The sequence below is a fragment of the Cyrtonyx montezumae genome, unplaced genomic scaffold (genome assembly GCF_038088225.1).
Source record: "Cyrtonyx montezumae isolate F1298 unplaced genomic scaffold, pur_monq_1.0 scaffold_7, whole genome shotgun sequence".
Taxonomy (NCBI): Eukaryota; Metazoa; Chordata; class Aves; order Galliformes; family Odontophoridae; genus Cyrtonyx; species Cyrtonyx montezumae.
In genome coordinates this window covers 22,759,074-22,786,504 of record NW_027072078.1, presented here as the reverse complement: position 1 = coordinate 22,786,504, position 27,431 = coordinate 22,759,074, and the positions used below count along the sequence as shown (strand labels likewise).

Genomic DNA, 27,431 nt, shown 5'->3' with positions numbered 1-27,431 from the left:
TAATATTAACAGTTCCCTAAATGAATGCTTCCAAAAGCTTATGAATATTCTCATTAGTTTATTTTTAAATTGTATTTGACTCATTTATTTGAGTCATATTTTCCATTGAGCATTTTTTTTATTTTTGGTGATGATGATGACACATGCCAGAGTTGGAATTTGGTGTGTTTTTGGGAAGCCTTCTTGTGATATTTTTATCTTTTTATCTTTTTTTTTTTTTTTAGACAGAATTTCTTTGATCACTAAAGATGAAGCAGAGGGAAGTTCTGTGACTAGTGAAGAAGCTGAAAAGGTATCATGGTTTTAATGAGCATTTATTTGTATAGATTCCTTGCTGTGGAGCAGAAGATTACTTATATGTAAATCTTTATGTAAATGAAATAATATATATAAGGAATGATTGTGATCTTTTGCCTTAGAGTTAATATTGCCTGAGTCCCCAGCAATAGTAATGCCCTAGTTTGTACTACACCAGTATGTCTTAATTAGTCTTTAGAAAGTACCATATATTGACATAATTATCTGAAGATATTCTCTAAAAAGAACAGGAAATTCAGGAACTCAGTTTAGCAATAAATTGTATGTTCAAGATTGCTATTTGAACCTCATAAAAAGAACTGTGATCTCATTGTTAACATGCCAGTTCAAAAATCAGCATGTTTTTTTTTCACTGAAGGCTTTACTAACTAGCAGTATAAAGTTATCACTGCATATATAGTGGAAATTAGCTAAATCAGTAATTTCTACTTCATGCCAGTCTTGTGAAGTGATGGACATCATAGATTATGCTGATGTTATTGTCAGTGATTATATCACCTATTTTCAGAGAAAAAAAAAAAAGTATTTGCAGGTATTCTTTCTACATAAATAAAGCACTGTAATAACTGTTTGCTGGGATGAATGAAGGATGATACAGTTACAAAAGGAGTTAATTATAAAAGGCAGAATGATGCCTTCTGTTTGAAAGAAGGCAGAATTCAGATTTGCTGTCAAAAGTTGTATTTGTGCATAGAGAAAAAGAAGATAAGGGTAGCCTTGTGTCAGGCTGAGCACCATAACTTTAAATAGTTTAGAAGAAAGAAGGTCTTTGTATTACAGATCCCTCAAGGTAAACCTGTACCTAGAATCACTAAGTACTTTTCAGCAAAGCTGCTTCTCTGCAAGATGCCACATTGATTTTTTTTAACTTCCAGACCTTACATGAACAATAACCAGAAGGAGATTGAAGTGTGTTCTCTGTAGATTAATTAATTTGTAGGTAAAAGTTTATATTTTAGGAACTGCTTTTTTTAATCTGTAACAATTAATCTCAAGGTAAGAAGGCACAGAAGTGTTATGAAAATGAAAATATAAGCAAGCTCCCAAGAGCCCAAAAAAGCTAAGCCCATGTACAAAGTACAAGTGCTGTATTGTGAGCATGAAGGGACCTACTGGTTGTTTCTCATCACCCATAAATGTATAGAGCAATCTTTTTTTCCCTAACTGTGGTTTTAATGAATATAAAATGTTATAAATTCCAAATGCTATGAATTTATTTGGAAGCTTCATAGGACAATTTGTTTCTTGACAACTTCACTTTTTAGTCCAGAACTTGCATTCGCATTCAAAATGTGATAAAGCTGCATAAATGAGTCTCTGTTCCTTAGGGAAATTTCTAGTAGCCATTAAGATCTTAAAGTTCACCGTTCTCTTAACTATGAGCTTTTGGCAGTGAAGGAACATTGTGCAGGGATGAAGCAGAAATTATGAAAGGTAGCAAGGAGGAGATTTATAGAATAAGATGGAGCTACAAAACGTTTGTAGACTGACTTAAGAGTGACTTTTCTTTTTACCATCATCTTGCAGTCAGCCAGGTTTTGCAATAAAGGAAGAAGTTCTTTTGTGATTGATTGAAGGTCTTGTGACAGCTGTAACGAGGGGAATAACAAAGACTGTGTGGAATCAGCTCTGGGCTGCTGAGAGCACAAGAGTTCACTCATGTGACAGTTAACCTTGCATTTCAGGATAAATGAGTTGCATCTCTCTGGTAACTATGCTGCTGGCAGTCCCAGTTGCACACTAGATAACCTCACCACTCTCCACATCCAAAACCAGAACCCTGATTTGTGGAGTTGCCACTGTCAAGTTTGCATGACTTTTTACAGAAGAAACTGAGCGACTGTATTGTTGGAGTAGGATCTGCAGAGGCTAAAATTTTGTCCTGAGCTTATGGGGCTGATACAAAATCTAGTCTTTATTGGTACAGTTGAGCTGTGCTGCATCTTTCCTTTGGTGTGCTAGACCAGCATTTTCCTCAATTTATAATACATTGCAAAAAAATCAATTTGTTTTCTATAATGAAAGTGATGCCCTTCACTGATGGGTTATGCTGGGTCTTTTAAAATAGCAAGCAGTGCAATACAGGTTTTCTTCACCTCCATAATAGGTCATGTGGTCATAATTGCAAGTTCATAGGTCAAAGGATTGGCTGGTCTTGTGGTTCTGTGTGGCACAGAAGCCTTTTCTCTTATGTGCAGTTCACTCATTATTTGCATTTTCAGGACTGTCTTGGTTATAAGATTCCAAGTTTATAGAATTGCTCTGTGAAGGGGAAAGGAAGATTTGTATCTCAGTTTGTTAGAGAGGTAACATGTACAAGCTTCTTTTTCTTTTTGTCTGAGCTAGGTTATCCATGCATACTTTTTTTCTTCCTATCACTGAGGAAAGAATGGTTTCATGTAGGTGTCTTTGCTTTGGTGCTGTTTTTTTTTTCTCCTGTATTAGAGATGCTTGAGTATAAGAATGGTAGTCTAAAAGAACAGGAATGCCGAGTACTTGTACTGCTTGCTTTGGGGAAGATAATGGATTTCAGCACAACTATTATATGTAATTTGCTTTTTCATAAATGCAAACAGGTTTAGGAAAAAATAATTGAGTGTTTGGAATTTGATGGAAACTTCAGGTTGCAGTTCACTGCAGAAGTCCATCCTACATTTCTTTAGTTTTCAGCATTTTCTAACTAATTCAGTGCTGGAAAGCTAATTTTGAAAGCTTAAAAAAATGTGCTAGTGTTGTAAAATATTCAACTCTTACCTGCATAAAAGAAAATTTGATCTGGCACAAAAAAGCCTTTCAGAACTGATAGTATCATTAGCTTTTAGTTTTATATTATGTGCTTTGTGTTACTACTGGATCGAGAGCTTTTTCAGCAAAAAGGATAGACAAGTGTGCAACATCTTGAAATTCTGATTTGTTCTGCTGTCACCTTAGTTTTTTGCATCTACAACATTTCGAAGTCAAAGTTGATCTTAACATGGTAAAACACAAATGCTGTCTGTGGAGTGGGTTTTCTACATTGCTCTTCAATGTTGCTCTTCAGAATGTAAAAAATGTTTGACCTTTGGCTGTTGAGACAGCTAGGCAGAGGCTGCCTGCATCCTTTCTCAGTGATGTTAACCAATCACAGTATATTTGCTTTTCATCATGTTGGATATTTGGTACTTTCCTACAAAATCAGCTTACTGATGTTCTACCTAGTACAGAAAATAGGAGTGCCATTTTCAGTGATTTAAAGTTGTAACCTCAGACATTCATAGGTTCATAGGTTCATTCATTAATCCATAAGATCACTTCTTGATATGGTAGGAGAATACAGCATGAAACTTCTTGGTGTTTACCCATTGTTTGAAGATGCCACTGTTGTTCTAGAGAAGGATCAGAATATCTTAAGTAAAATAATGTTTAGGCTTCCTGCAGTGCAGGTTATTATCTTGGAGATAGGTAGCACTCCGATAGCGATTGCATGGCCTTTTACATGACCTGCATGGTTGTGTAAGTTGAGAGCCTCAGAAAAGCATTAGTTTGCTATCAGAAGTCAACTGTAAGCAGAAAAAAGGTCACCTAAACTCCTAACAGATATTTATTGCCTGTTAAATAATATTTTCTCTCCAGAAGTTTAGTAGTTTCCATATTGTTAGAATTTGGAACTAAAACTCATATGTTTTCATTTTTTCTATTATTATCAATGAAATACTTCTTTTTCCCGCTATATTAGGTTGAGAAAATAATTTGTAGGTGGTTATACTCCTGACATTGTCTCTGTTTGATTTCAGTAGTTATAAAGCTAACTTATTCAGATACTATCTTCTGTTTAAGGACGCCATGCTTTATGTGGAGGGCATATGGCGAGTTGGTATGAGCAGCTATTGCAGTAGAATTTTACATAATGAATGTTCTATTTTTGAAGGCCAGCTTTCTAACCATCTTGCATGTTTGAGTGTGTTTTTTTCAAATTCCTGTCTTTGTTCATTTGTTAAATGTTCATTGAATTAAATGGGAAACTTCTACCAAATTCCACGCAGAACTACTATGTCATGCTGAAGATTTTTACTAAACAAGATTTTGGTCAACATACATATGTATTGATATGGAGGATTTTTTTTTTGGTCCGGTGGCAGTTTGTAACCACCTATCACATTACTTTTACAGTTACATTTTTAGAAGAACAGTATTGGCTGTACTCACATGGACAGCATTTCAGTCTAGCCCAGGGTCCCCTGGATGACAGTGGCCAAAAACAGATGAAAAGGGAAAAGTGGTTGCCGTCAGAAGATGGAAACCAGAATGAATTTGATTCATGATTTTTAATTACAAGTGAATCAGTTTTAATGTGCTAGTATTAATATTCTGTTCATTTAATGTTAAGGATCTGAGTTTTGTCAGTAGCATAAGTATTGTACTGTTGTATTTTCAGTTCTTGACTCCAGAAGAGAAGAAAAATGAAAGTTTGCCTGCCACAGATGAAGGTGGTGATGTTGATGATTTGGTGAGTACTGTAAAGACAGGATGTGGCTTTAGAACTCAATTTTATCTGAAAACTGAAATTAGAGAGCTTCTTAAAGCAGTAGATATAGTGCATGGCTTAGAAAACACCTGAGGAACTGAGTCTAGGATGAGCCATGTGAAATTACTTAGCTTCTGTTGTAAGCACAACCAGATGTGAAATGTCATGAAGGCAAATAGCCTGTTGTGTACTAACGTGTGTTTATGTAAATTAGACTTATTCTCTTGTGTATTTTTCAAAAAAGTCACTGTAGGAGACTCTTGTGACAAATTTACTACAGTAGGATTTAACAAAGCTTGTAGATCTAGAATAGGTACCTATGTTGAAAATTAGAAGTCATTTAAAAGACATTTTAATTTTCTCAATCAACTTTCTCTTATACAGGGTTGCTTCAAGGATTTCAAGAGATTTTTAATAAATATTTTAGGATTTCTTTTTCTTTTTTACAAGTTGATTCATTACAAATCTGTCTCCAAGACTTAAACTGATTGTGTAGATGGTTCTAGTAAAGTTTTAACAGCAGGCAGATTTCTACTTTTGGTCTATATTTTTTTAATCTATGAATTGCGCATATCTGAAAAATGGGATTTAATATTTGTTTTTATACTTTACAACAGCTTAGTATTAAATTCTAATAATACATTAGAACTCAGGTATGAGGTCTACTTATGTTATACAAGGATTTCTGAATTTGCTTTATTTTTTAAGCACTAAAGACAGATAAGAAATAACTTTAATTCAGTGCTTCTTCTAAATCTCTTGTTTCTGTTTCAGCTGGACATGATGTGATCAAGTGATGTATGGTTGACTGTGCCTACCGAGATTTGGAAGAGATATTCCTGTGTGGTGACTGTGCCTACCAAGTTTTGGAAGAGATCTTCCTGTGTAAGATGAGATACAAATGGGGATGCTAGTGAGAAGACAGTATATCATCTTTATTTTCTTGAATGAGAGCAGAAGTCCTAGAGCTATTTCCAGTTGGTATAAATGTAATTTGACTTTTCAAAACTAGAGCAGAAGATTGAAAGTATTTGTGAAGTAATTATATCTTTAAGGGATCTCTTTTTTTTATTTTTTCCTTGATCCTACTCTCAACTGAAAGCCACTAAAGTTAATGACAGCCTATATTGACACCTGAAATTCTTCTTGGATTTCCTGAGAAAGAAGTTAGGAATGTCACAGTGAGGTTGCCAGCTAATGTAGAATTTTTAATAGTTGTAGCTCTATAGCATTATGGACGTTACAGAAGAAAAAAGGATGTATTTTCATGCTTTTCCCTGGAGGGGGGGAAAAAATAGAAAAAATCCCCAAAAACTATCATTATAGGCCAGGGAGTCACATAGCAATCGATTGAAATAAACAATAGAATCTACAGCACTCAGCAAAACCAAGTGTGCTGATTTTGCTGCACTGTACCGAAATCAGCAGTGATAGTCATCTTCCTGTGCTGCAGGTTCTCCTTTCTGTCACCTCAACAGCAGAGTTCATTTCCTGAAAATTTCTCTCTCTTATAAGTTGTCCTCTTTCGTGTGCTGGGACTTCTATTGTGTTTGTTTTAATACTTCTAACTAGTATGGTTACTGTAGTTATTTCTGCTGCTGCTGAATGGATGCCTTTATATCCCTGTTACACTGCTAATGCAGAGTGAAGGAATCCATGGGAGCTGTACACTGATACCTATGACAAATAACTGATGATCGTTAACATTGATAACAAAAATGGACTACTGTCTATGCAAAGGAGTCTAAAGTAGTCAGATACTGCTCAGAAAGGTGCTTAATTTCATTTACAGATCTGATGAGGCACTGATGACTCCTTCACTGATCCTTATTTGTTACAGCCAGATTCATTTAACAAGAGCTGTTCTTTTGTTATTGTGTTTAAACACACTGTGCAAAATGGTAATAATATCATAAAAAAGAATAAAAGAAGAATATCTTCAGCTGTGCTGAAGAATAACTGGGGAATATCTATGCTGTACAGCTCCTGTGTGGGAAGCAGCAGTTGCTTTTTCCCACACCTCTCTACACAGAAACCTGCTTTTTCCTCTTTTGTCCTGTCTTGACTGATGCAGCCTTTGAAGAGGTTTCCAGAGTGCAGGTGGCTGGGAATAGGTAAAATTTGTAGGCCTTTAGAGCATTTACGTTACATGAAGGTATTCTTCTGAATTGTAAATTGACCAATTTATTGAGTGTAACACTGGCTTTTTTTTAATAACATTTTCTTAATTGTTTTGATTAATAAAAGATTTAATGGGTAGCTTTTGTTTTCTTTGGAACTATGCTTGCTAAAGTTAGATGATTCACAACCTATGTAGTACTTAGGAGGGACTATCAAAAAGCCCTTCCCTGAGCATACAATGCAAACACACCTTCATGAACTCTCAGTGAAATAATATTTATGGTTTTGCAGAGATGGTAAGTTTTAATCAAGACCAAACAGGATATATAATTACTTTGCAAATCAAAATAAGAATTGGGGCTTTCCATTTGTTTTGAACCAGTTGGCCACAGTTTTAGTGTGTATTGCTTCTGTCAAGCAATAAACATTTAGGATTGCACACAGTATTTCCTATGTCTCAATACCTCTATAAAGCACACTCACACTCAGTATAGAGTTGATAGGACTGAAGAGGACAATAGGTATTTATGACTCATAGATATCTTAAAGTGAATTCTCGGAGGGCAAGCTAAATGTCTGTCTTTCTGCCCAGCCTTCTGGCCATTAGTCATCAGAAGCTTAAGATATATCTTAGATTTTACTAGATAGCACCCTCATTTTATACCTTTTCTTTGCTGGAGAATCAATTTTCAGATTCTTATCAAATGACTGGAAAAGCTATTTCATTTAGTTTGTGCTCACCTTTTCAGTTATGAAATCTGATGTAGTTACTATTTATACTGAAGATGTTCACTCTGAATTGCAGTACTGACCAGACTTGGAAGACAATAAAGCAGTTAGCTGTCTACTTCAAAAGTAAAACATGTATAATACATCATGCAATTTTCTTTTCTTGCCAACGGTGTAACATTCCCTGTTGAAGGGATTATCAAGGTGTTTTTTAAACAAAAAAGCACCTACAAGAAAGACTAATGGTTGTGATTTTGTTTTATGTCACGGATTTTTATTTTTTTTCCTTGAAAGGGTGCTTTTGTGGAAAGCTCTTCTGGTGCTAGCAACGTGGGACAACAACCTTGATTAACCTTTTCTTGCCAAGCAGTCAAAGCTTGCTAATGTGTTGTCTGTGTCTTTCTATTAATCTACTTCTATAATATTTTTTTGACTCATTGGACATTTATCTTTGGAGAAGCAGTGATTTCAGCATTGTGTACTAGAAGGTTTTTATGAAAGTTGCTATTGTGAAGAAATGAAAGGGAGAGGCTCTATTCCCTGTTTTCTGGTCTTGAAGCTGAAATGATCAGTCAGCAGGCTAATCATCATGTTGCATCAGCAAATATCATATGTTGCCTGGCTGGCAGCTGCTGTTGTCCTTTTCTCTGGTTTGATGAAGAACTTGGACTGGAAAAGATGGGTGGATTTCGGATGGTAGAAAGCATCCAGAGATATACCAGGAAGTGATATATGGGAATGTACCTCTTATGGGATAGAACTGGGGGTGCAGTGTGGACCTGTAAGTGCTTTACAGAATGACCAAGATAGTGTTTTGGGGAGTGACAGTGCACTGGAGTAGGATGTTAATCTGTACGCAACCAGGCTAAATTACTTTTGCTGCAGTTTACTCTGTAATTGAGATATTGGGTCTGCAGATTTGATAATGCAGTTTTCAAGTCTTACTCCTTTCAATCAGTGCTCAGAAATCCATTTTGTACAGAAGACAGTTGTGAAAATGTCACAGGAGCAATGGAAGGTAATTTCTAAACTGTTCCACGTTTGCAGACTTATTCCTCTAAGACTGTATTGGCTTGAAATGCATTGTCAGGCCAACAGTATAGTATCAGCCTGCCTAGAGAGGTAGAGAAGTAAGGCTTTATCTGTCCGTACAGTGTGGCATAAAAGTATGACACGTGCTATTGAAGCACTTATGATGTGAAGAGATCTCATTCTACTGTGCCAGGGTAGATTTTCCTCTTGATAACTTCTGTGATGCTTTGGTTTTGGCAGAATCTGTTTGATGTTGGACAGGTTTTTTGGAATTAGATTATTAGGAAGGAAATTCACAGTTGCCTGTGGAAGACTGGAGAAGTGCTGGACTGTATTTTGTTAACAAATATACCAGTGGATGTTCCCGTTGTGCTTAGAGGCAATGTTTTTGTTTGTTTGTTTTGTTTGTTTGTTTTTCTATGAGAGGTAGTAAACAGTTAATTTTATTTGTTTCTTTATGAGAGAGGAAGACTTACTTCCACCAGGCTTTCAGCTTTGATTCCTTTGCCCTGGTGTCTTCATTCAAGAGGCTGCTTGTCTTTTCAGCTGTGGAGTTTACATATGTAGCATTTCTGTGCGCTATTTGGAAGACAGTTATCCCTTGTGTGAGCTAAACTTACTGCCAAGCTGCTCTGAGAGAAGCTCTATGCCAGTGTATGCAGGCTCCGGAAACTTAGGAAACTTTGGAGTATATCTTATGTTAAAGCTCAGCTATACTTTTCTAAGTAGCAAATTCTGAAGTTGAAAATATAGTTATTCTCCCTGCCCTTATCCCTGTGTTTTACAGCTTTGGAAAAAAACTTAAATTTGTGAAAATAAGAGCTCTAAAGAAGAGTTAGAAAACCTGTCCCTTTCTCTTGTTTTTATAGAAATGCATAAATTTAGTGCATCTCTGAGCTAAAATGCCTTAAAATAGTTGCTTCATTCATCTTGCTACTTTTTTTCAGCATTTATTTTAAATCAGTGATTTAAGTTGGGCAGAAGTTAATCTGCTGCTGCTTCCCAATAACTTTGTGAAGCCAACATAAATAAGACAGTGAAACATTCTATTTCTGCTGGTGTGTCACTGTACAATTCTCAGCTACTGACTCTCAAAAACTTCTCTACCAGCATCCTAAAGTACTCCCAGAAGAGCAGTCAGAAAGAGTCTCTGTTTTTAATAGAGAGTCTTTCCTGTGATATGTTGCTCAATGTAGAGATGGGCTGGGCTTTGTGCTCAGAGTCACGCTGACAAACAGGTAGCTTGAGAAAATGAAAGGAATAGCTCCAGTCCTGGTAACCTAAGGACATCTGTTCTATAGCAGATAAAATAATGACTTTTTGCTGTTAGGAAATGAGTAATTGGAATAACACTTAAATTTGGTCATGTGTACATTTTCTTTTGTACTAATTTTTGTGACCCATCTGTGAACACCACATCAGCTATATAGACTCATATGGTGGACAGTTGTAGAAGTCTGTGGTAGAATTGGTAGGGTGATCATAGAAATACATACGGTGTTGTTTTTGATTTATCAAACCAATGGACTTTTCTTGTTTCTATTTACTAAATCCTCCTGTCTTAACACTTTCTTCCTAATTTGATGGACAGTAACAACTAACAACTGTCATTTTCTTTTCCTTCAAAAGGAAATGAATATTACAGGTTTCAAGATGCAACAGAAAGCAGAAATATCTCCAGGATGCAGTATAGCTAGAAAAGTTTTCTACATAAGCCCCTGAGGAGACCAACTGTGATGCAGGTATTTTTGCCTGAAGTGTGTGGATGAGAAATAATGCTAGGTAAATTTAAAGTAAAGTAGCTGAAAGAACTTGCTTGTTGGAGTTGTATATGATTTGGGTGTGTGAGAATCCCTTCTCAAGCCTACTAGCGCAAGTAGTCAAATATTTTCTCTCCATGGTGTGAGGTACTTGTACAACGTGAAGAAGCAGCATATAGCCCTCTGCATTGTGTTGGCTTTTCCCATGAATTAGCACAGCTATATCAGGATGCTTAGGGGCATTTTATGTACTGTAGTGAAGGGAAGAAAGTTTTTTACTTGGTATCAAGCAGGTCATTATGGAAAGCCCGATTAGGGTTAGGGTCTCAACATGTAGGAGCTGGCCAAAAGCTTTTCCCTGTTGTGCCTTAACACACCACATGTGAATCCTACATAATTACCATCTTCAACATTCAGATCATCCTCTGGAATCTAGGCTTGCTTCTTCACGTTATTTTCTTGTTTGGAAATTTATCAACTATAACAGCCAGCAGACATATTCTTCTATCTGAGGAGGAATAAAGGTGGCAAAGATTTTTGGGAAGGAAAGATTTTTTTGGTGATGTGGAAATTGCATGATTCATGAATTGCTGGCTTGTGTTCTACCATTTGAAATACCAGAAGTATAAGTGTTCTATAGATTATTAAGCCATTGTTACTCCATGTTCTTGTCTGATGGTAACATTACCTTTAGAGACAAGCATGAACAGAGCTGGGAAGGTTTCAGTCTTCAGTATTTTCTAGCAAACAAGAAAACTTGATGAGGTTTACTCTTGCAAGGACCATACGTATCACTGAGTTGCTTGGGTTTTTTAAAACTTTGATTCTGAGGAGCCTGTGCATCTATTAAATTATAGATCAAAAGGGATGATTTGAAACAGAATGAGTTCTAGTGGTTGGGCTGTTTGGGGCACAAAGGAGTTTACTGCACACAATGTATGTGACAGATGGAATCTTTGAAGAATAAGGAAACACATTTTCTGTCCGTTAGTTTCAGTAAAAAAAATTTCATCGATTTCATAAGGAGGTAAGGGGGAGAATCTTCTGGCTCACTTGTTGAGGACAGCAGCATCAGGATTTTAATCCTAGCTCTCCCCCAGACCCATTTGGGGCCACTTATTCACCCTCTTGATTATCTTCCATTTGCAAATGAGGAGGTTTGTTTGTTAATGCTGTCTCCTAGAGAATGTAGTTCAAAGAGTTTTGAGAGACTTGGGCTGAGAGAAGTCTTCGTATTGAGAGGATATTTAAGTGCAAAAGGTTAATGGAGAAAGAGGTGTGTGTGTGTGGGAGAATAAATGAAGACCAACAAACAAATAACTAGATACTGTGATGCTTCCTGAGAGCATGGAAGGAGAACGTGATCATTAGTCTAGAGAAGTGGAGCAGAGGGAATTCCAGTAAGTGTCTTACAAGCAGAAGGAACATATGAGAGGCAGGCATTAAAGAGACAAGACCGAGGTATTATTGAGAAATAACGATCGATTATTACACTTAGTAACTTTGGAAAGCAAGGATGGGAAACAAATGAGGTTTCAAGGCTTATTATCTGAAAGAATATACTTTTTATATCTCTTTCACAATCCAGAAAGAATGAGCTGTTCTACGCAATGAACATCCACTTACTCTTCTCCCGGACGCACACTGACCTACTTAAAAATGCAAATTGTTACAAAGTTCCCTTCAGGCAGTGACAAAATCATTGTAGAAGGAATAGGGTTAGCCCAGAAAGACAATATAGTGTAATTGGGTTGTAGCTTGTCCGGGAGAGCTTTCTCTGCAGTCCTCTGGAGATGGGAGCAATAGGGGCTTTAGCATTTGAGTGACTTGCCCCTCAAGGTTTACAAGTGAGATTGTGTTAATCCCCATTAGCACAATGCTGATGATGACACAGATATCAGAACTGCAGTGGGATGGAGAGCATGAGAAAAAGCCAGTCCTAAGAGAAAAACTTGTAGCATTTCCTACAGTCTGTGACTTGTTACGTATCAGTCCTGCCATGTTCAAGGGGACCACTGGAAATTAAGAGAACTCGATCATTGCGTATGTATAACAGCGTGAGGGTGTGCTGGAAAGCAGGACCAACTTGACCCTCTGAACAGCTGTCAATTCTTTGTGGAAAGGTTACTTTGCAGAATCTAGTTCTGTATGGAAGAACAGTACCCAGTTCCTGAGATGCTCTGTGTGGTAAAGACAATGTCACAGCTACGTGAAGAAGCATATGTTGAGTTCTCAAAGGAAGTTGTCTTTGTCTTCAGTTTAACTGCTGAAAATGTGAAGAGATGATGTCATAATGCTTACTATAGTATGTGAGCAAATTGTACAAGCAAGTATATTCCCTTAGGGTTCATTTAAATGAATGCACTCCAATGGAGGCCCTAAGGAGCACAGTACTGTAGGTGAAAAAAAATACATTATTTCCTGGCCTTTGCATGGCTGTCTGGATTTAGCTGTGTGTCACTGACTTAAAATACTGCTTAATAACAGAGAGTTGTAGCTACTATGCATGGAGCATGTCAATACTTGTAATGTATAAACAAATTAATGTGCATTAGCCATTTGTAGATTACATCCGTGTGTCCTAGAGCTGCAGTCCCTTAATGGGATGCTTTTGATAATGATTACTCAGCCTGGATTGCTTATGGAGGGCATTTTGCAGAGAAGTGACAACACAGAGCTACACAGTTTCTGTACTACATCCACCTTTTCATGAGCAGTTGTGCTGGACCAGACAGGTCAGTTCTCTTGTATTTTCACTTGGCTAATTCAAAGCAAGTTCATCACTTCTGCCTGCATTACTGTAGAAGCTTTGAAAGGTGTAGCTGGCCAGTGTGTATGCAAGTGTGGGGATCTGGGGTTGGGGGCCAATATTGAGGAAAGCCAAAGTGTTTTGTCATGATGCTAATGTCATGCTGTCCCCCATGTGGTTGTCCTTGCTTGTACGGCCTTCACAAGACAAAAATACAGCAGGTGCTTTATCAGAATGCTGATGTTCTTTCTTAGTTCATCAGGATGGAAACTTACTGACAACCCAGGGTCTGATTCCTTTTAATTTCCTTTGGAAAGGTTGCCTCTGTGATGATGGTGATCATGTAGAGGCAGGTGCACAGCTCAGGTGTTCCTATAGAAGCACACAGTTCAGTAGCAGCACAGAACGAAAAACTAGCATCTCAAAAATCGATTTCTAAAATGCTGAGCAGATGAGTTATACCCCATCATTCTCTTTGCATGCTGCTATAATTTAAAGATAAGAAACAGTGAGTTATTTTTGAGGTGCCATACTGTTAATGTATGATTTTATTTCTCATTTGTGCCCTCAGGCCCTTAATGGGCTCACTGCTGACCAACTGACTGTTAGTACCCAGGCAGCAAATGCATATTTTATATTTACTAACAGAGCTCAGGAGAGGCAGGCTCACTTGTCTCAAGTTCAGCAGACCTTTGGGCACAAAATGTGCTCACAGATTTAGCCTCTTACACAGGGAACAAGCAACAAAGCTACCCCTTCAGCTGGAGGATATTTGAAGGGAAAGACAATGTGTTGAGTGAGTGCCTTCGCTGGTTGGTGTTTGGACAGCTCCAGGCTTTAATGTGAAAAGACAGGAAAGTACCATCACTCCATACTGTCAGAGGTGGACTGGGAGTCTCTAATGTATTCTCTTTCTTCCCTTACCGTTGCCATGTGCCTGCTACGTGTCTGTTACGATCAGCACATGAGGCCAGTAGCCGTCGTGCTCTTTCTGCACGTGTGTGTTTGAGAATGCAGAGCTCCTCCAACCCTCGCTCTTTGGGGATAGGTAGCATTAGCCCTCTAGTAAAGTTGCTGAAAGAGATCAGGTGGAATGAATGGCAGAGCAAGTGCTTGGTGGAATATGCCCATATAAAAATCAAAGCGGTGGCAAGTCCTGTATGGTAAGAGAGATCTTTTTGTTTGGTGTTTGTACTGTTCTTCCTCACGTAGGATAGGACCTGGCTGAGGTTTGCTGAGGTGATTTGGGGTAAGAAGCAGTGAGTGGTCTATGAAAGTGTGGATACTCATGGTTTAAACATCACTGCCTTGCTATCAGCAGGAAGCAAAAGTGTGGTGGTTTTGGGGGAGGTGACCTCACAAGAAGCAATGTGCTGCTCTCCCTCCATCAAGCTTTGCTCTCTTTTACTTTCCAGTGCTGTATGGTCAAGATCTTGATATTTTTATTGTCTTTAGTACCACTATGCTCCATTATAGCTTTTCATCTCGTTCCTGTTGTGCAACTACTCTACATTGTAAACCTTCTATCAGTCCATTGAACTTCAGTTAGCTCTCCCAGGATTTTCTCAAGATCTCTCGCTCCTGAATGCCATGCTGGCTGATCAAGTGAGAATACCTTGCTATGTAAGTACTTCTGGTATCAAGTGTGCACATCTAATTTATTTTCAGAAATTTCTATGAGTGATGAACCAAGGTTCTGGGTTTTCCTGTGCTGCTTCATTTCTAACATGTTCAGGTGCAAGAATTGGTTTAAAACATTTCAGAGTTTTCTCTATATTTATTAATAAACTTAATGGTACAGAAAGCACTGTAATGGCTTGCTTTCATCCTGAGGTTTTCAAAAGAAGGTTAAGTTGTTCTCCCTATGTTTCATCTGGATGAATTGTAACACAGAGAGGTAATAGCCACATAAATAGGTCAGTATTGTTAAAAATATAGTGTTGACAGGGCAAGATGGTTTCTCTGGAGTATTCTGTAGATGTCCCTTTCAGACTGGGACACAGTAGCAAAGGCTGTGTGCTGTGCCTGTGTGCATACTTTGCCATCCACGTCCCAAGGGTGCATTGCTTTCTTTGCAGAATTCACAAAGAAAGTGTTCTTTGCTCACAGGCCTGAGGGATGGATGTCCTCAGATGATGTCTGCAAAAGTATAGTAGATCTGAAAACAAACTAATGAAGACAGGCTGGTTGTGCTACTCCTTTATCCCTGTAATGCCTCCCCTAGCCAAGAGGTTAAAGCCTTTTCTGACTATGCTGGAGTCTCCAGTTCAAATCCTTCCTCTGCTTAATTCCTTTTGGCTGTTATTGTGGACTCTCAGTCTTTACTGCTGAAGATGTCCTCTTTTATGTAAGCGTAACAGCCCCTGGGTGACAAGTTGGGAGCCACGTTTTTCAGGTGACTTTAAGTACAGACCTGGAGCTGCATTTACTGGAGCATTCTTAGCCTCCTTTGCAGACAGCATCCTCTCCGAGCCACCAGCTATTTAGAAAAGAGCCCCTTTTGCTCTGAGGACAGTGTCTGACTGTGCATTTCACACAATCATTTCAGAAAGGATATGTGTTGGGAAGTATTAAGGTTGAAAAAGACTACAAAGATCACCTAGTCCAACTGCCATCCTGTCACCACCATGACTGCTAAACCATGTCCTGGTGTCTTCAGCTAGTGCTTAAGCATTGCCAATGCAGTGGTGAGCTGAAGGCTTACAAGAAGGCATACAGGGGCTTGGAGTGCAGTGTCTGTGGCTCCATCCCAGTCGTGGTGGGAGTGTTGTGTTTACTGAGTGACAGCTCCTCTTCCAGCTGCTCATGGGAGCTGAGTTCTGCTCTTCAGGCTAGCTGCAGTCATCCAGCTCTTTGCTTTCTGTGTACGGTTTTGTACAACAAAGGAGTGGGGTTTTTTTATAGCTCAAATAAGATCAAGCATAGATGATCTTGTAATGAAGTGATCTTTGTGCCTGATTGTATTAACATCACAGAGACAAATGCACTTGAGTTGTGAAAAGCCCCCTGCAGCCATAATTAGATCAATAAAGAGGTTCATATTGATCTGTAGATCAGCAGGAAGAAGGAAAGGGTGTCACCCAAGTCAGCTTTTGAGACCAAAAGCTTTAGAGAGAAACTGGAACCCTTTCTTCATGGTAATGGTGCTTGGTAGCAGGCTTTGCCCTCCTGGCAAATTCTTTTCAGTACTGGTTTGTCACTAGGAAGCTGCAGGAGGAGGTAACTGGAAAGTCTTGTGCTGTTACAGATTCAAACAGTACAAAAACCCAAACTTTACACTGCAAGTTTGGAGGAAAGGTAGAGAAAGTGTAGGAGGGTGAAGAAGAAGGGTGACAAGACATGCTACAAGGCAGATCCCGAGTGACTCCAAAAATACCCTTTCTGTTCCTGGTAGCAGAATGTGTGTCTGTGAGTTCAAAATGTGCCTGCATTGAGACTAGCATTCTCCTGTTATCTGTCACATTCCAACCCATAATAGCTCTCTAATCTAATGATACTGAGCCTAATATAAGCCCACTTTTCTACCATCTCATCTTCTTGTGGGGATGGCATAGCATATTCTTTAACAAAATGCACATCAAAAGTAGGCATCTCTTGCTGCCTCTCTGGTTAAATAAAGGGTGCAACCATGAGAGACAGTTGATGTTGCTAGAGAAGTGTTGATTCCAGGCACACATGTTTGTAGTAACACCTTTCATATTTGATCCCCTTTGCAGGCAGTGTTCGATTTCTACACAACCTGTTTTCAAATGGAAATATTTCTTTGGTGGTCTCGCTGCGCTTTTTGGCGGTCTGGTAGGAGCCCTTGGGCTCTCAATTTGAGATTTGTAATGTGCAGTTAAGTGCTTTGCTCTAGGATGCATAATTTCAAGAATCAAAGGCAGCAGAACTGGAGGGAGTAGATTCTGGGCTCTGACAGTTCAGATCAAAATACTGAGGAGATGGACGGATTTTTAGACATCCTGAAGCCTTCAGATCAGTGCTATGGATGGTTTTATGGGAAGTGCATTATTAGCCAAAGGAGCTAAGGGGCCTGGGAGAAGTCAGAACATACAATCCAACTGTTAGTTCTCATGCTACCGACCTGCAGCTCTGCACACACTTTTCCTTGCATATTTGAACATGGAAGAAGGCAACTCTCAGGTGCTTCAGGTATGTTGACTAAGATAAAGCAATGGTGTGGACTGGTAGCAGCTAATGCAATCTCTTGAAAGGGCAGCTTTTCCTCTTAGCAATCAACGGAGAAAGAGAAAGCATCTAATTTTTGTTCAAGGTAGGTTCTCTTATTAGTTGTAAAGCATTGACTCTGATCCTTAATGTTCCTTCTTTTCAGTGCTTTCTTGTTTGAGTGCAGCCTGCTGATTGGAGTCCTTTGGTATCTTTGGCATTTCTTTACACACTTTCTTGGGCAGCTATACCTCTCCGTTCTGTGCTTCAGTGAATTTCAGAAGGGATATAGTGGCTCAGAAGCCACCTCTGAATGAGCTACAGAAATGTGGTATGTTATCTTACCTACATAGGTTGGACAGGTGTGGGAAAGGAATATTAATTCCTTTTGGAAAGGCAAGTATTAAAAGATGCGCTGTATAGAGTGGTAGGGGGAAAGTCTGTTCAAGTCAGAGTTGACTGTAAAAATGCAAGATCTAATTTCCTCAAACCTGATAGTGTTTTTGTCTGAGTTGTTATCAACTGAACTGAATGTTCATTTTGAGACAAGTAAAACTACTTTTAGACTTCATCTGTGAATGCAGATCTCAGACCAAGATTTAGACGTTAGGAGACATAAGCGTTGTTTTGATTTTATTTTTGCTACTTTGCCTATCAATACAGTTTCATTGATTTGAGCTAAGAGATGCTTAGTTTGTGTATTCTGCTGGTTAAAAATCCGTTCATCTAAACATCCAGATGCATGCATTAGACTCTGACAAAAATAAGACACTGCAGTAGCTGGTTAGCCAACTCAGACTGCGCAATGTCAGGGAACAGCTGTTTTTCTCTTTTCCCCCAAAGATAGGTCTTTCCTCCTTTCACAGCTTATAAAGATACAAATGAGAGACTCTCCTGACATTGAGAACTAAGATTGTAATTAATGATTGTCTAATGTGCTAGTCTAATTAGTGATTTTCTTTACAATCCATGACAATAATACTATGGAAGGTGTTCAGTGACCTATAAAATAAGAGTTAGAAAGCAATATGTGGTTTTGGTTACACTTCTACTACGTGTCTGTTTGTGAAAGAGCAGGACAGAAGTGTAGTAGAGAATTGTTAATTCAATGTGACACTTGTTCTGCAGTATGTCACATTATGCCAGGAACTTCTGTAGCACATGATCTATGCAGTGGAGAGAAAAATAACATTGGTGCATATTTTCAGATGATTCTATGATTCAGTCGAGTTGGACCTTCCAACTCAAACGATCATATGATTCTGTGGTCCTGAATTGATAGTGATAAGAAAAAAAATCTTATAACTTATCAAGTTAACTATTAAGTTATATCCACATCCCCTTGTTTCCTTGTAACGACCAAAAATGGCAGGAAGTTTGGATCAATAGTTTGTCTTCCAGCATCATGGAAGAATTTAATGCTGTTTTCTTGATTTGTACTTCTAATTTTTTTTCTTTTTTGAGAGAGGGAGCTATGTATTTAACATTAAAAGTCTTTGTGGAAAATGGACGTAAACTTGAAACTCAACAAAAATATCCTGCCCTTGAAGAATAGTTTCTCAAGTCCCTTCCTGAAATGTGTTCTGTTGACAACAGGGAAGGGATTTCTGGAGAGTAACATGAGTTGAATATGTGGTAACTGGAAAGGTTAGAAAGCAGAAGTGTGTGATAGCAGACACACCTTTCTACTCCCCATCCTTGGTTTGGATTGGTTTCTTTGAGTGGTCTTCAGCTGAGTCTCAGGTGGAGTCAGAAAACCTGACCCGAATCGTAGGTTGAATGATGGATTCACTCTGCAGTGGATGCACATGTCTGTATGTATCTGTCATCAAATGATCTGCAGAGACATGCCTTCTTATCTGCTTCCTAAAAATGGACTGGCAGAACATGAGCTCTTGGCCTTTGGGCTCTGGGAGCCCAGTGCTTACATGACTCCAACCTCATAGGGCTTTTTTGAGGTGCACAAGGCACATCCACATGCTTCTGTACTGCATGATGTAGTTGTACCTTGAGGCAGCTGGAGCTCACCTGAGCAATAACAGCTCCTTCTCTGTTTGGGTTACTCCTGAAAATTTTAATTTCTGGAACATCTGCTCTGTCCTAATTTCTCTTCCATTCTTCTCCTGGGAAATCTAGGTTACGTGTGTGGCATCTGTCTCACACTCTCCTTTGTTTATTTGGAGACAAAGAGTCCATTTTATCTGGTAGAGAGTGCCTTCCTATTGCCACCCTTTCATGTCCATTTTTTTTCCTGGACTAGTTTCGTATTGTCACATAGCTGGAACATTGGTCTTTTGTTTATTAACTTGCATGTTAGAAGTTCCTTTCCTTAGCAAGCATTTTTGCAGTAATATGAGAGCCAGCTTCTGCCATTTAAAAAAGGCGTACTGTAAGTAAACCCTTTCTGTTGTCCTCTTCATAGATACCCATTTACTCTTTTGCATGAGAATTTGTGTTGTTTTTTTTTCCAATTGCTGAACTAAAGAACAACAGTAACACATAAAGCAGGTATGCCATGATATACCTAATGTCTGCTGAGCTTAACATCTCTAAACTCACACTTTCCTGTCCCATTCCAGGATGGGAAGTTGCAACCTCCTTTGCATTCAGCTGAGGGTGCTGCTGCAAAGAGGATTCTCCTTGTGTCCTCAGAAATGAGGCAGTGTTTAGTAAGAGCAGCTGTCGTGCGTCAATGTGCTGATGCCTGCAAATGACTGGCAGGCAGTGGGATTGTTGTATTATGGTCGTATTAGCTAACCACTGCTGGTAATTGTTATTATTCATTGTCTTGAATCTGTGGTATGAAGAAGCTTTAGTTCTTCAATTGTGACTGATGTGATATGCAAGAGCTGCTTAACAATGCATAAGTAGGATAAAAATGGAAGGAAATATGATTTTTTTTTCTCTTCTGGCATCTCTCTGAGAAAGCAGCACCTTGTAGTTCAAGGGCTGCAGGCTACACGTTTGAACTGTGCTGGCTCTGAAGGTGGTCTGTTGTCCTCTCGCACTGTTTGCTGCAAAAGAAGGTGGTCTTTCATGGTGCTGCCTCTAAATATCATTGTGTTCCAGCTGGGCTTATTTTGCAAGATTGATGTCCAGTGCAGACAAAGACTGAAAAGCACTATTTCCTCTCCTCTGCTGGTTGTGCCAGTTTTCTCTACAATTGGTTGGAAACATTTTTTGCTCTTTGATTAGCTGCTGCTTCTGTTCCTTGTCAGCTGCCTTTGTTCCTGGTCTCCACAATTGTGTCTGGTTCCTCAGGTTCCAGCTCAGTGCTGAGTCTTTCCTAGACCTATTCAAATGGGTGTTTTGATTTGCCACTGGTTTCTGGGTAACTGCTGTTGCTTTTTGGATTCTTTTGATGGTGAATAGAGAAAGTATTGGAAGAGTTCTGCTCTCCATTGCATTTGATAGAATCGTTTGAGTTGGAAGGAACCTTTTAAGGCCATCTGTTCTAACTCCCTGCAATTAACAGGATCACCTACAGCTCAGTCAGTTTGCTCAGAGCCTCTCTTCTAACCTGACCTTGAGTGTCTCCAGGGATGGGACATCTACCACTTCTCTGGGCCATCTCTGCCAACGATTGCAAAAACACTTCTTCCTTACATCCAGTCTGAATCTCCCTTTATCAGATGAAGTCCTATTGCAGCAGACTCTGCTAGAGTCTGTCACCTTCTTTTTTACGGACCCCCTTTAGATACTGAAAAGTGCATTTTCAGGTCTCTCTGGAGCCTTCTCTTCTCCTGACTGAAGAGCCCTGGCTCTCTCAGCCTGTCCATGTAGGGAAGGTGTTCCGTTACTTGGATCATTTTTGTGGCCCTCCTCTGGACACACTCCCTCCATGTGCTGAGGACTCCACATCTGGATGCAGTACTTCAGGTGAGGTGTCACAGTGCAGAGCAGCAGTATCATCTGCCTGACCTGCTGGCCATGCTGCTTTGTATGCAGCCTATGATACATTTGGCTTTTTGGTCTGTGAGGACACAATGCTGGCTCACGTCCAGCTTCACATCCACTAGTACCCTTAGGTCCAAAATATTCCTTTGTCAGGACTCATTTCAGTTGGTCTAAGGAAACAGGCATTCAGGAGCAAAACTTGAACCCATTCACCGCAGCTTGGAGAGTCTGGGCAAAGACCAGAAAAGGTCAATGTCTTATTACCAATCCCCTGAGAAGTTCATATCTATTGATGAGACTCCTTTACCAGCCTTGGCAGGGGAGAGAGACTGTTGAGGAGGAGTTTAAACGAGAAGTTAAAGTTGCTATGCCACAGCTCTCAGTATTACATCAATACATTGGCACATCATTCTAAGGATACTTCAAACTCCGTAATCTGCTTTGCTGCCTCTGTTTAAGAGCTGCTCAAAGTGGTCCCTTCTGCCAGTTCAGTCAGAGATGCAGTTAGATTTATTGAGGACTTTGGCAATTAATTACTTTCAGACCTGAGAAGGCCTCATTGTCGTCCATCAGACTTTTAATTAATCAAAGCAGCAGATGGGTAGTATCAACCTCAAATGCTGGTGTAATTAACTCATTCATTATCGTGTTCTCTTGCTCTGTGATGGTTTATAAAGGACATCTTTAATCTAGCTGCCATAGTGCTTTCCCCTTAGCAGGAGTTAAATGATTTTCATCAGTCTTTACCATAATTACCCTGTATCTAGGATACCAATAGGGAAAATGCTAATTTTTGGCAATAAATATATGAGTCCTTCCTTGGCTTCAGACAGGTGAGTGGAGTTTGACCTTAAAGATAAATGGGGCTGGTGGAAGCTGAGTTTGCTTGGTACTCAGCCAGCTCATCCAGGGACTCCAGAAATACCCAGTTCATTGAGCTGTCTGCTCTCCTGGCTCTTTGCACTGCATCAGAATAGAAACATGATCAATTATCACATATTTTCACAAACTAGTCTTCTTACCTTGGAGAAATAAAAAGGAGACACTTACCTACACTTTCAGAACGAGGTGTGCAAATTGCTGCAGGAGGGTTTTGCTTGTAGATAATCAAATCTTTGCTGGAGAATAACCCTACTTTGGGTGGAGTCTTTTGAGTCTTTCTAAATGTGCTGTGCCAAAGTGGTTTGAGACACGCTCTTTGCCATGAATCATGGTAAATAGTAAAGATTCATAAATATCTTGATATCACTGTGAGATAAAGGCATTTGATTTCCTTCAGGCTAAGGTATGCAGGTTCTGCCCATACCAGGGAAGAGTCCCAGAACTGGGAGCTGTTTTGTTGTTAGCAAGAGTTTTGACATATTTTTGGCTCAGAGTACCCAGCATAGTTCAACAGTTAACACAGACCAATAGGCAATAGCAGTAGGCTAGTTTCTCTGTGATGCCCTTTGGCCTCTGTTGCCCTGCAGAACAGGAGCTGGTACTCACGTGAGGTTGTACCTGTTAGTGTTAGCATCAGAGGGAGATCCTGAGCATGCTGGGATAAGTGTTGCTATGGATACTTGCTACACATCATGAAATGAATTGGAAGAAGTAGAAGGAAAAGAACAAAGAACTCAAACCTCATTGTCTCTGAAATATATCCCATACTCCTAAATCTTCACGTGTTTCTGGGAGGGTTCATGATGGCCTCCCAATGACTGCTGCTCCAGGAACTTTTTTCCAGAAATTTCCAGGATTTCCTGAATGAGATGTGAAAGTTTTGGCCTTCTGTCCTGGATGCCCTTCCTGAGAATAAAGAGAAGAAAGTTCCCAATCTTAACCCAGTGGCAGCCCCTCCTTGTGGAGACATTGCTTCTCCCCAGCACTGATACCATTCTGAATAGTGGGAACATTCATCATTAATGTGGTGTGAGGAAACTAAAGCAAAGATTTACATTTCTGCTGCTTGAAGATTCTACTACTCTCTTGTTTTCAAAACCATTTAGTGGGAACTGAAAAACTGTGAAAATTTAGACAAAAATCCTTAGCCAAACCAATGCTGTGGCTTTATTAATCAAAAGGTTTGGGAAAAGAACAGCTTGGCTTTTCTTAATTAAGATTCTCTTCCCCTGGCAGATTAATTACCCAGAATTCAGTGCAAAATTGGATCCATGGATGCTATTGATCCAGTCAGGCTGCTAGTTTGTGTTTGCAGGGATCTGACTGTGATCTCCTTCTGTGGGAATGTGGGGAGGGAGGGAGTTGGCTGCTAGTTATTAATAGAATTTGGAACAGTTTTTTCCCCTAGCTGATTAAATCAAAATGCTAGACAGTTACATAATCTTATGCATCTCAGTAACAGCAGCAAATTCCACCATGAGCCCAGAGAAAAGTGTGGAAGAAGTATGGAGACAGATGCCGAAGGCAACAGTAATTTTTTTTTTTCTGGAAAGGTAAAGCAATGGGATTTTTATTTTACACATGCTTATAAATGCTGTACTGAAAGAGGTACTGCAAACATTTCAAATGCCCATTGGGCTGTAATTTGAGCCTAACATGATAAATACAAGACAAGCCTAGGAAAAGGAACTGGACTGCTGATCTCCTTATATGTGCCCATATGGAGTCTAAGGGTGGTGCCAGTATAGGTGTCAGTGTTTATGAGCTCAGGCCCCATGGCCCACTTGCAGGTGGGGATGGGATGCTGATAGGATGCTAGGGACACCTGCTCTGTAGAAGGACAGAAAATCTTTGGCTTTCTAGAATGAGAGGCTAAGGCTGCAAGTCAAGTGATGGGAGAGGTGAGAATGCTGAGCCAGTGAGTATCATCTCGGTGTGGGACTGTCCCTCTTCAAGGCCTTTCTCTTTGTTTAGAGGTCCCTTTTTGTTGTTTGTTGTGTGAGGTGTGGACAGTTCCCTATCACACATCCATTGTTGTGTGAGGGTGTGGACAGTTCCCTATCACACATCCATTGCTCTGGAAAATACAGTGGGCACGGATAGCTGTGGCTTGTTGAACCTATGCTCTCCTTCAGCCTTCCATGTGCTTTTAAAACCTCAGTAAATCTCCAGATGCTTCTTGCTTGCCTTGACTAGCAGGCAAATGCTTTAGTTAAACATTTCCAGGGATCTTTCTGTTCTAGGGACTCTCTTGAAAAAATGCTCCATGGAAGGTGTGAGGCCATGCCTGGTTAGCTGACTGCCATGGCTGTGCTTGCCCCATTCTGCTCAAGATCTCAGCCATTCCTCCTCTCTTTTGTCAAGTTTTTTTTTCCTTCTACTGCAGCCTTTAAACAAGCAAACAAACAATTCCCCAAAGCTCCAAAATATGCTTTTGACACAAGATGCACTGTAATGATGAGAGCTCTCTGCTGTATCACGAGTCACAGACTGTGACAGCCACAGAACTGTTCCGAGAACGGCTTCTTGCCAGATTTCATTCACAGCCTTGCAGAGTTTGCTGTTTAAAAAAATGCTGCATCTCCACTTTTTGTGTAGAAATTCAGGCCTAAATTTCTAGGACGCAGCAGTAATTTGAGGACCCTCACTTTTGTCAAGAGAATTTTATTTATTTTTTATTTTTAGGACAAGTTGAACAGCATTTTTTTGGTATTGCACTTCAAAAAGAATCTCCAAAATCAAGCATCTTTTTTGGAAATCCAGAACAAAACCTGAGAGTAGGAGGCTGACTGTAAGCAGCACTTCATGAGCTGCAGGCCGTAAGCACTGTTACTTGCAGGGCTGCAATGTTCTGTGGCTGTAGTCTGCAGATGGAAGGAGAATTCTGTCAAATTCCTTAGCCTTCCTTCTTTTTTCTATAAGGTGATTGAAGAAACCTGTATTTTGAAGATTGCATCTTGAGTTCAGCATGAGTTACTTTTCGTGATTAACAGCTGAACTGATTTCATAGGATTAATAAAGCCAAGAGATGGACACCTGGTTTTACTGCTGGTTCCTCAGTACTTGCAGAAGAGAGGTGGGTGCTTTCTTCTCAACTTTAGGGATGGGTGTCAGTTTAAAATTGAAACACTGGAGGCCAGTCAAGCATCTCAAATCATACTAGACAACTGTGTAGGCAGTTTGGTGCTGAATACAATTGGGATGAATAATTTCTTGGAGGTACCTATTTTTCTCTGAAGATTGCTAAGGCAGCTTAGAATTTGACAAGTGCCCTTTATATGTATATAGTTTGCTGAGATGTAGCTGTAGATGCTCAGGTTAAATACCTCTATAAGTTGGTTAAAATATATCCTTGTGCATTTGACCCAAGTATCACTCATTTCATGAGGGTGTTTACTGGAGGTTGAGGACAGATATAGCTTCCAGGGTCACTCTAAATGCTTTGAGCTGAAACAATTCCAGATCAGACTTCTTTCGCCACTCTATAGGAAGGTGGGTATCTAGTGTAGTGATTTCACCTCCCTCTGCTTTCCCTCTGCTTTTCCCTCTTGGACCTGAGACTGCTCTAAAGAGTGACGAGACTTTGCAGAAGAGTTAGACTAAATGATCTCTTGAGGTTGATTCCAACCCCTGCAATTCTGTGAAGACTTTAGAGGCACAGTGAAGATCATAGCACTCACAAACTAGAGAAGGCTCACAGAATTAGAGAAAAAGAAAGTGGAGAAGAAGGTTTATACATGCCTTGTATATGTTGGTATTTAGTGCAGTGAATAACCAGGGCATTATTTGCATCAAATAATTAGTGTTTCTAACACCCAGCCAAATTAAAAATGAGAGGGAGGGGAGTACTTTAATTATTGTTTGTAAGGCTCAGTGACTGTGCCTTGTGCAGAAGCATAGGGCTGTTTCTGGGGAGACTCCTGCTTGCTTGTAGATAGGTGTAAGTAACCAGTCTCGGTAATGAACTCAGTGTTTCAACTAATCAACCATAAGGGCTTCTGGACTATAGGACCAGTGGGTCCTGAGGATACCACTGTAGAATGTGGGTGCTGAGGGCCTGGGAGCACAACGTGTCTCTGAGGGAGCATGCTTGACTCCATACACCCACTGAAGTCTGAGGAGAAATCATGCTGGTTTCGTCCAGGTTTGTTTCAGGTTCTTAGGTGATCTCTTTCAAAATTAATAAACCACTTCCCTCTTTTACAGTGGGAAATGCATCACTGAAGTTGCAGACAGTTGTTTGTCATCCTCTTCAGGGGCTGTCGTATTCTGGACGTTGAGCAGTAGGCTGTTGTATCACTTCTGGATGGGAGACTGTTCACTGCTTGAAATCCTCAAACCAGATTATTTTCCCTTTAAGATTTAAGTAATATTGTGGAATGGATTAGGACTTCATAGAATGGGAAAGGGACCTCAAAGATCATCCAGTTGCAATCTGCTGTCACAGACTGGTTGCCAACCACCAGCTCAGGCTGCCCAAGGCCCTATCCAACCTGCCCTTGAGCACCTGCAGAGATGTGGCACCCACAGCTTCTCTGGGCAACCTGTGCCAGTGCCTCACCACCCTCACCACCCCTTGCAGGTACACCTATGTTCACTATGTATGTTACATTTTGAAACATTCACCCATATGCAGATTGAACACAGTTTCACATTCCCTGTGGTTAAAGCCTCTTCCTGCTACCACCTTACCTGAAGTTCTTTTTACTCTCAAGTCTGTGATTTATTTTTTTTTTCTTTGCAATTCTGCTGTGAATTTTGCAGCTTGAGCTCAGATCTCAATGTTTTGGCAACACTCCTGTCTGTGTGTGAGGGAATCCAGGCTGCAGCATCACTCAAAGCTCCTTGTTTTACAGACAACGTTCTATCTCTCTAGAGCAAATTGGCATTTCAGTATTCTAGTTCTGAGTTGGCAAAGACCAGTATGTTACTGCTGCTACAATTTTGCATATTCCTGGCTGGCTGGTATAGGAAATTTTGGTCTGAGCAGATGCAGGCCATGTTGTGGTTTGTAGCAATGTAGCTGTGTGCACAGCATAAAACAAACCAGGCTGTGCAATGTGTGAAATACCCCATTTTGTTTCTGGACTTGCATACAGGTTCGCTTGACAGGATTTGATGAAGCTGTCTGCTGGTGCTCCACAGCTCCTTCCTACTTTCCTTGAGGATCCTCTAGAGCCTGCCGTGCCTTATTTTCACCAAACTATTAATGTTATTGCTTAGTAATCAGTAGATGCCACCAGCCTCATCACACCACGCTCCTCCCTCCTCT

General features: G+C 39.8%; 1 protein-coding gene across 4 annotated transcripts in view; it reads left to right on the top strand.

The window, feature by feature from the left end:
- Window positions 1–27,431, top strand: part of XRCC5 (X-ray repair cross complementing 5) — a 75,436-nt gene that overhangs the window by 34,778 nt on the left and 13,227 nt on the right. Inside the window, exons 19-22 of one of the 4 annotated variants that reach the window (XR_010623059.1) lie at window positions 225–292; window positions 4,733–4,804; window positions 5,597–5,707; window positions 10,334–10,469. Coding sequence is in view for 2 of the 4 variants with exons in the window: in XM_065750474.1 (XP_065606546.1) it covers window positions 225–292; window positions 4,733–4,804; window positions 5,597–5,611 (155 nt within the window). In the remaining 2 variants the exon portion in view is untranslated. Of the gene's footprint in view, window positions 1–224; window positions 293–2,003; window positions 2,148–4,732; window positions 4,805–5,596; window positions 5,904–10,333; window positions 10,470–27,431 lie in introns of those variants that run through there. The other 3 variants (XR_010623058.1, XM_065750474.1, XM_065750473.1) reach the window with 3 other exon arrangements.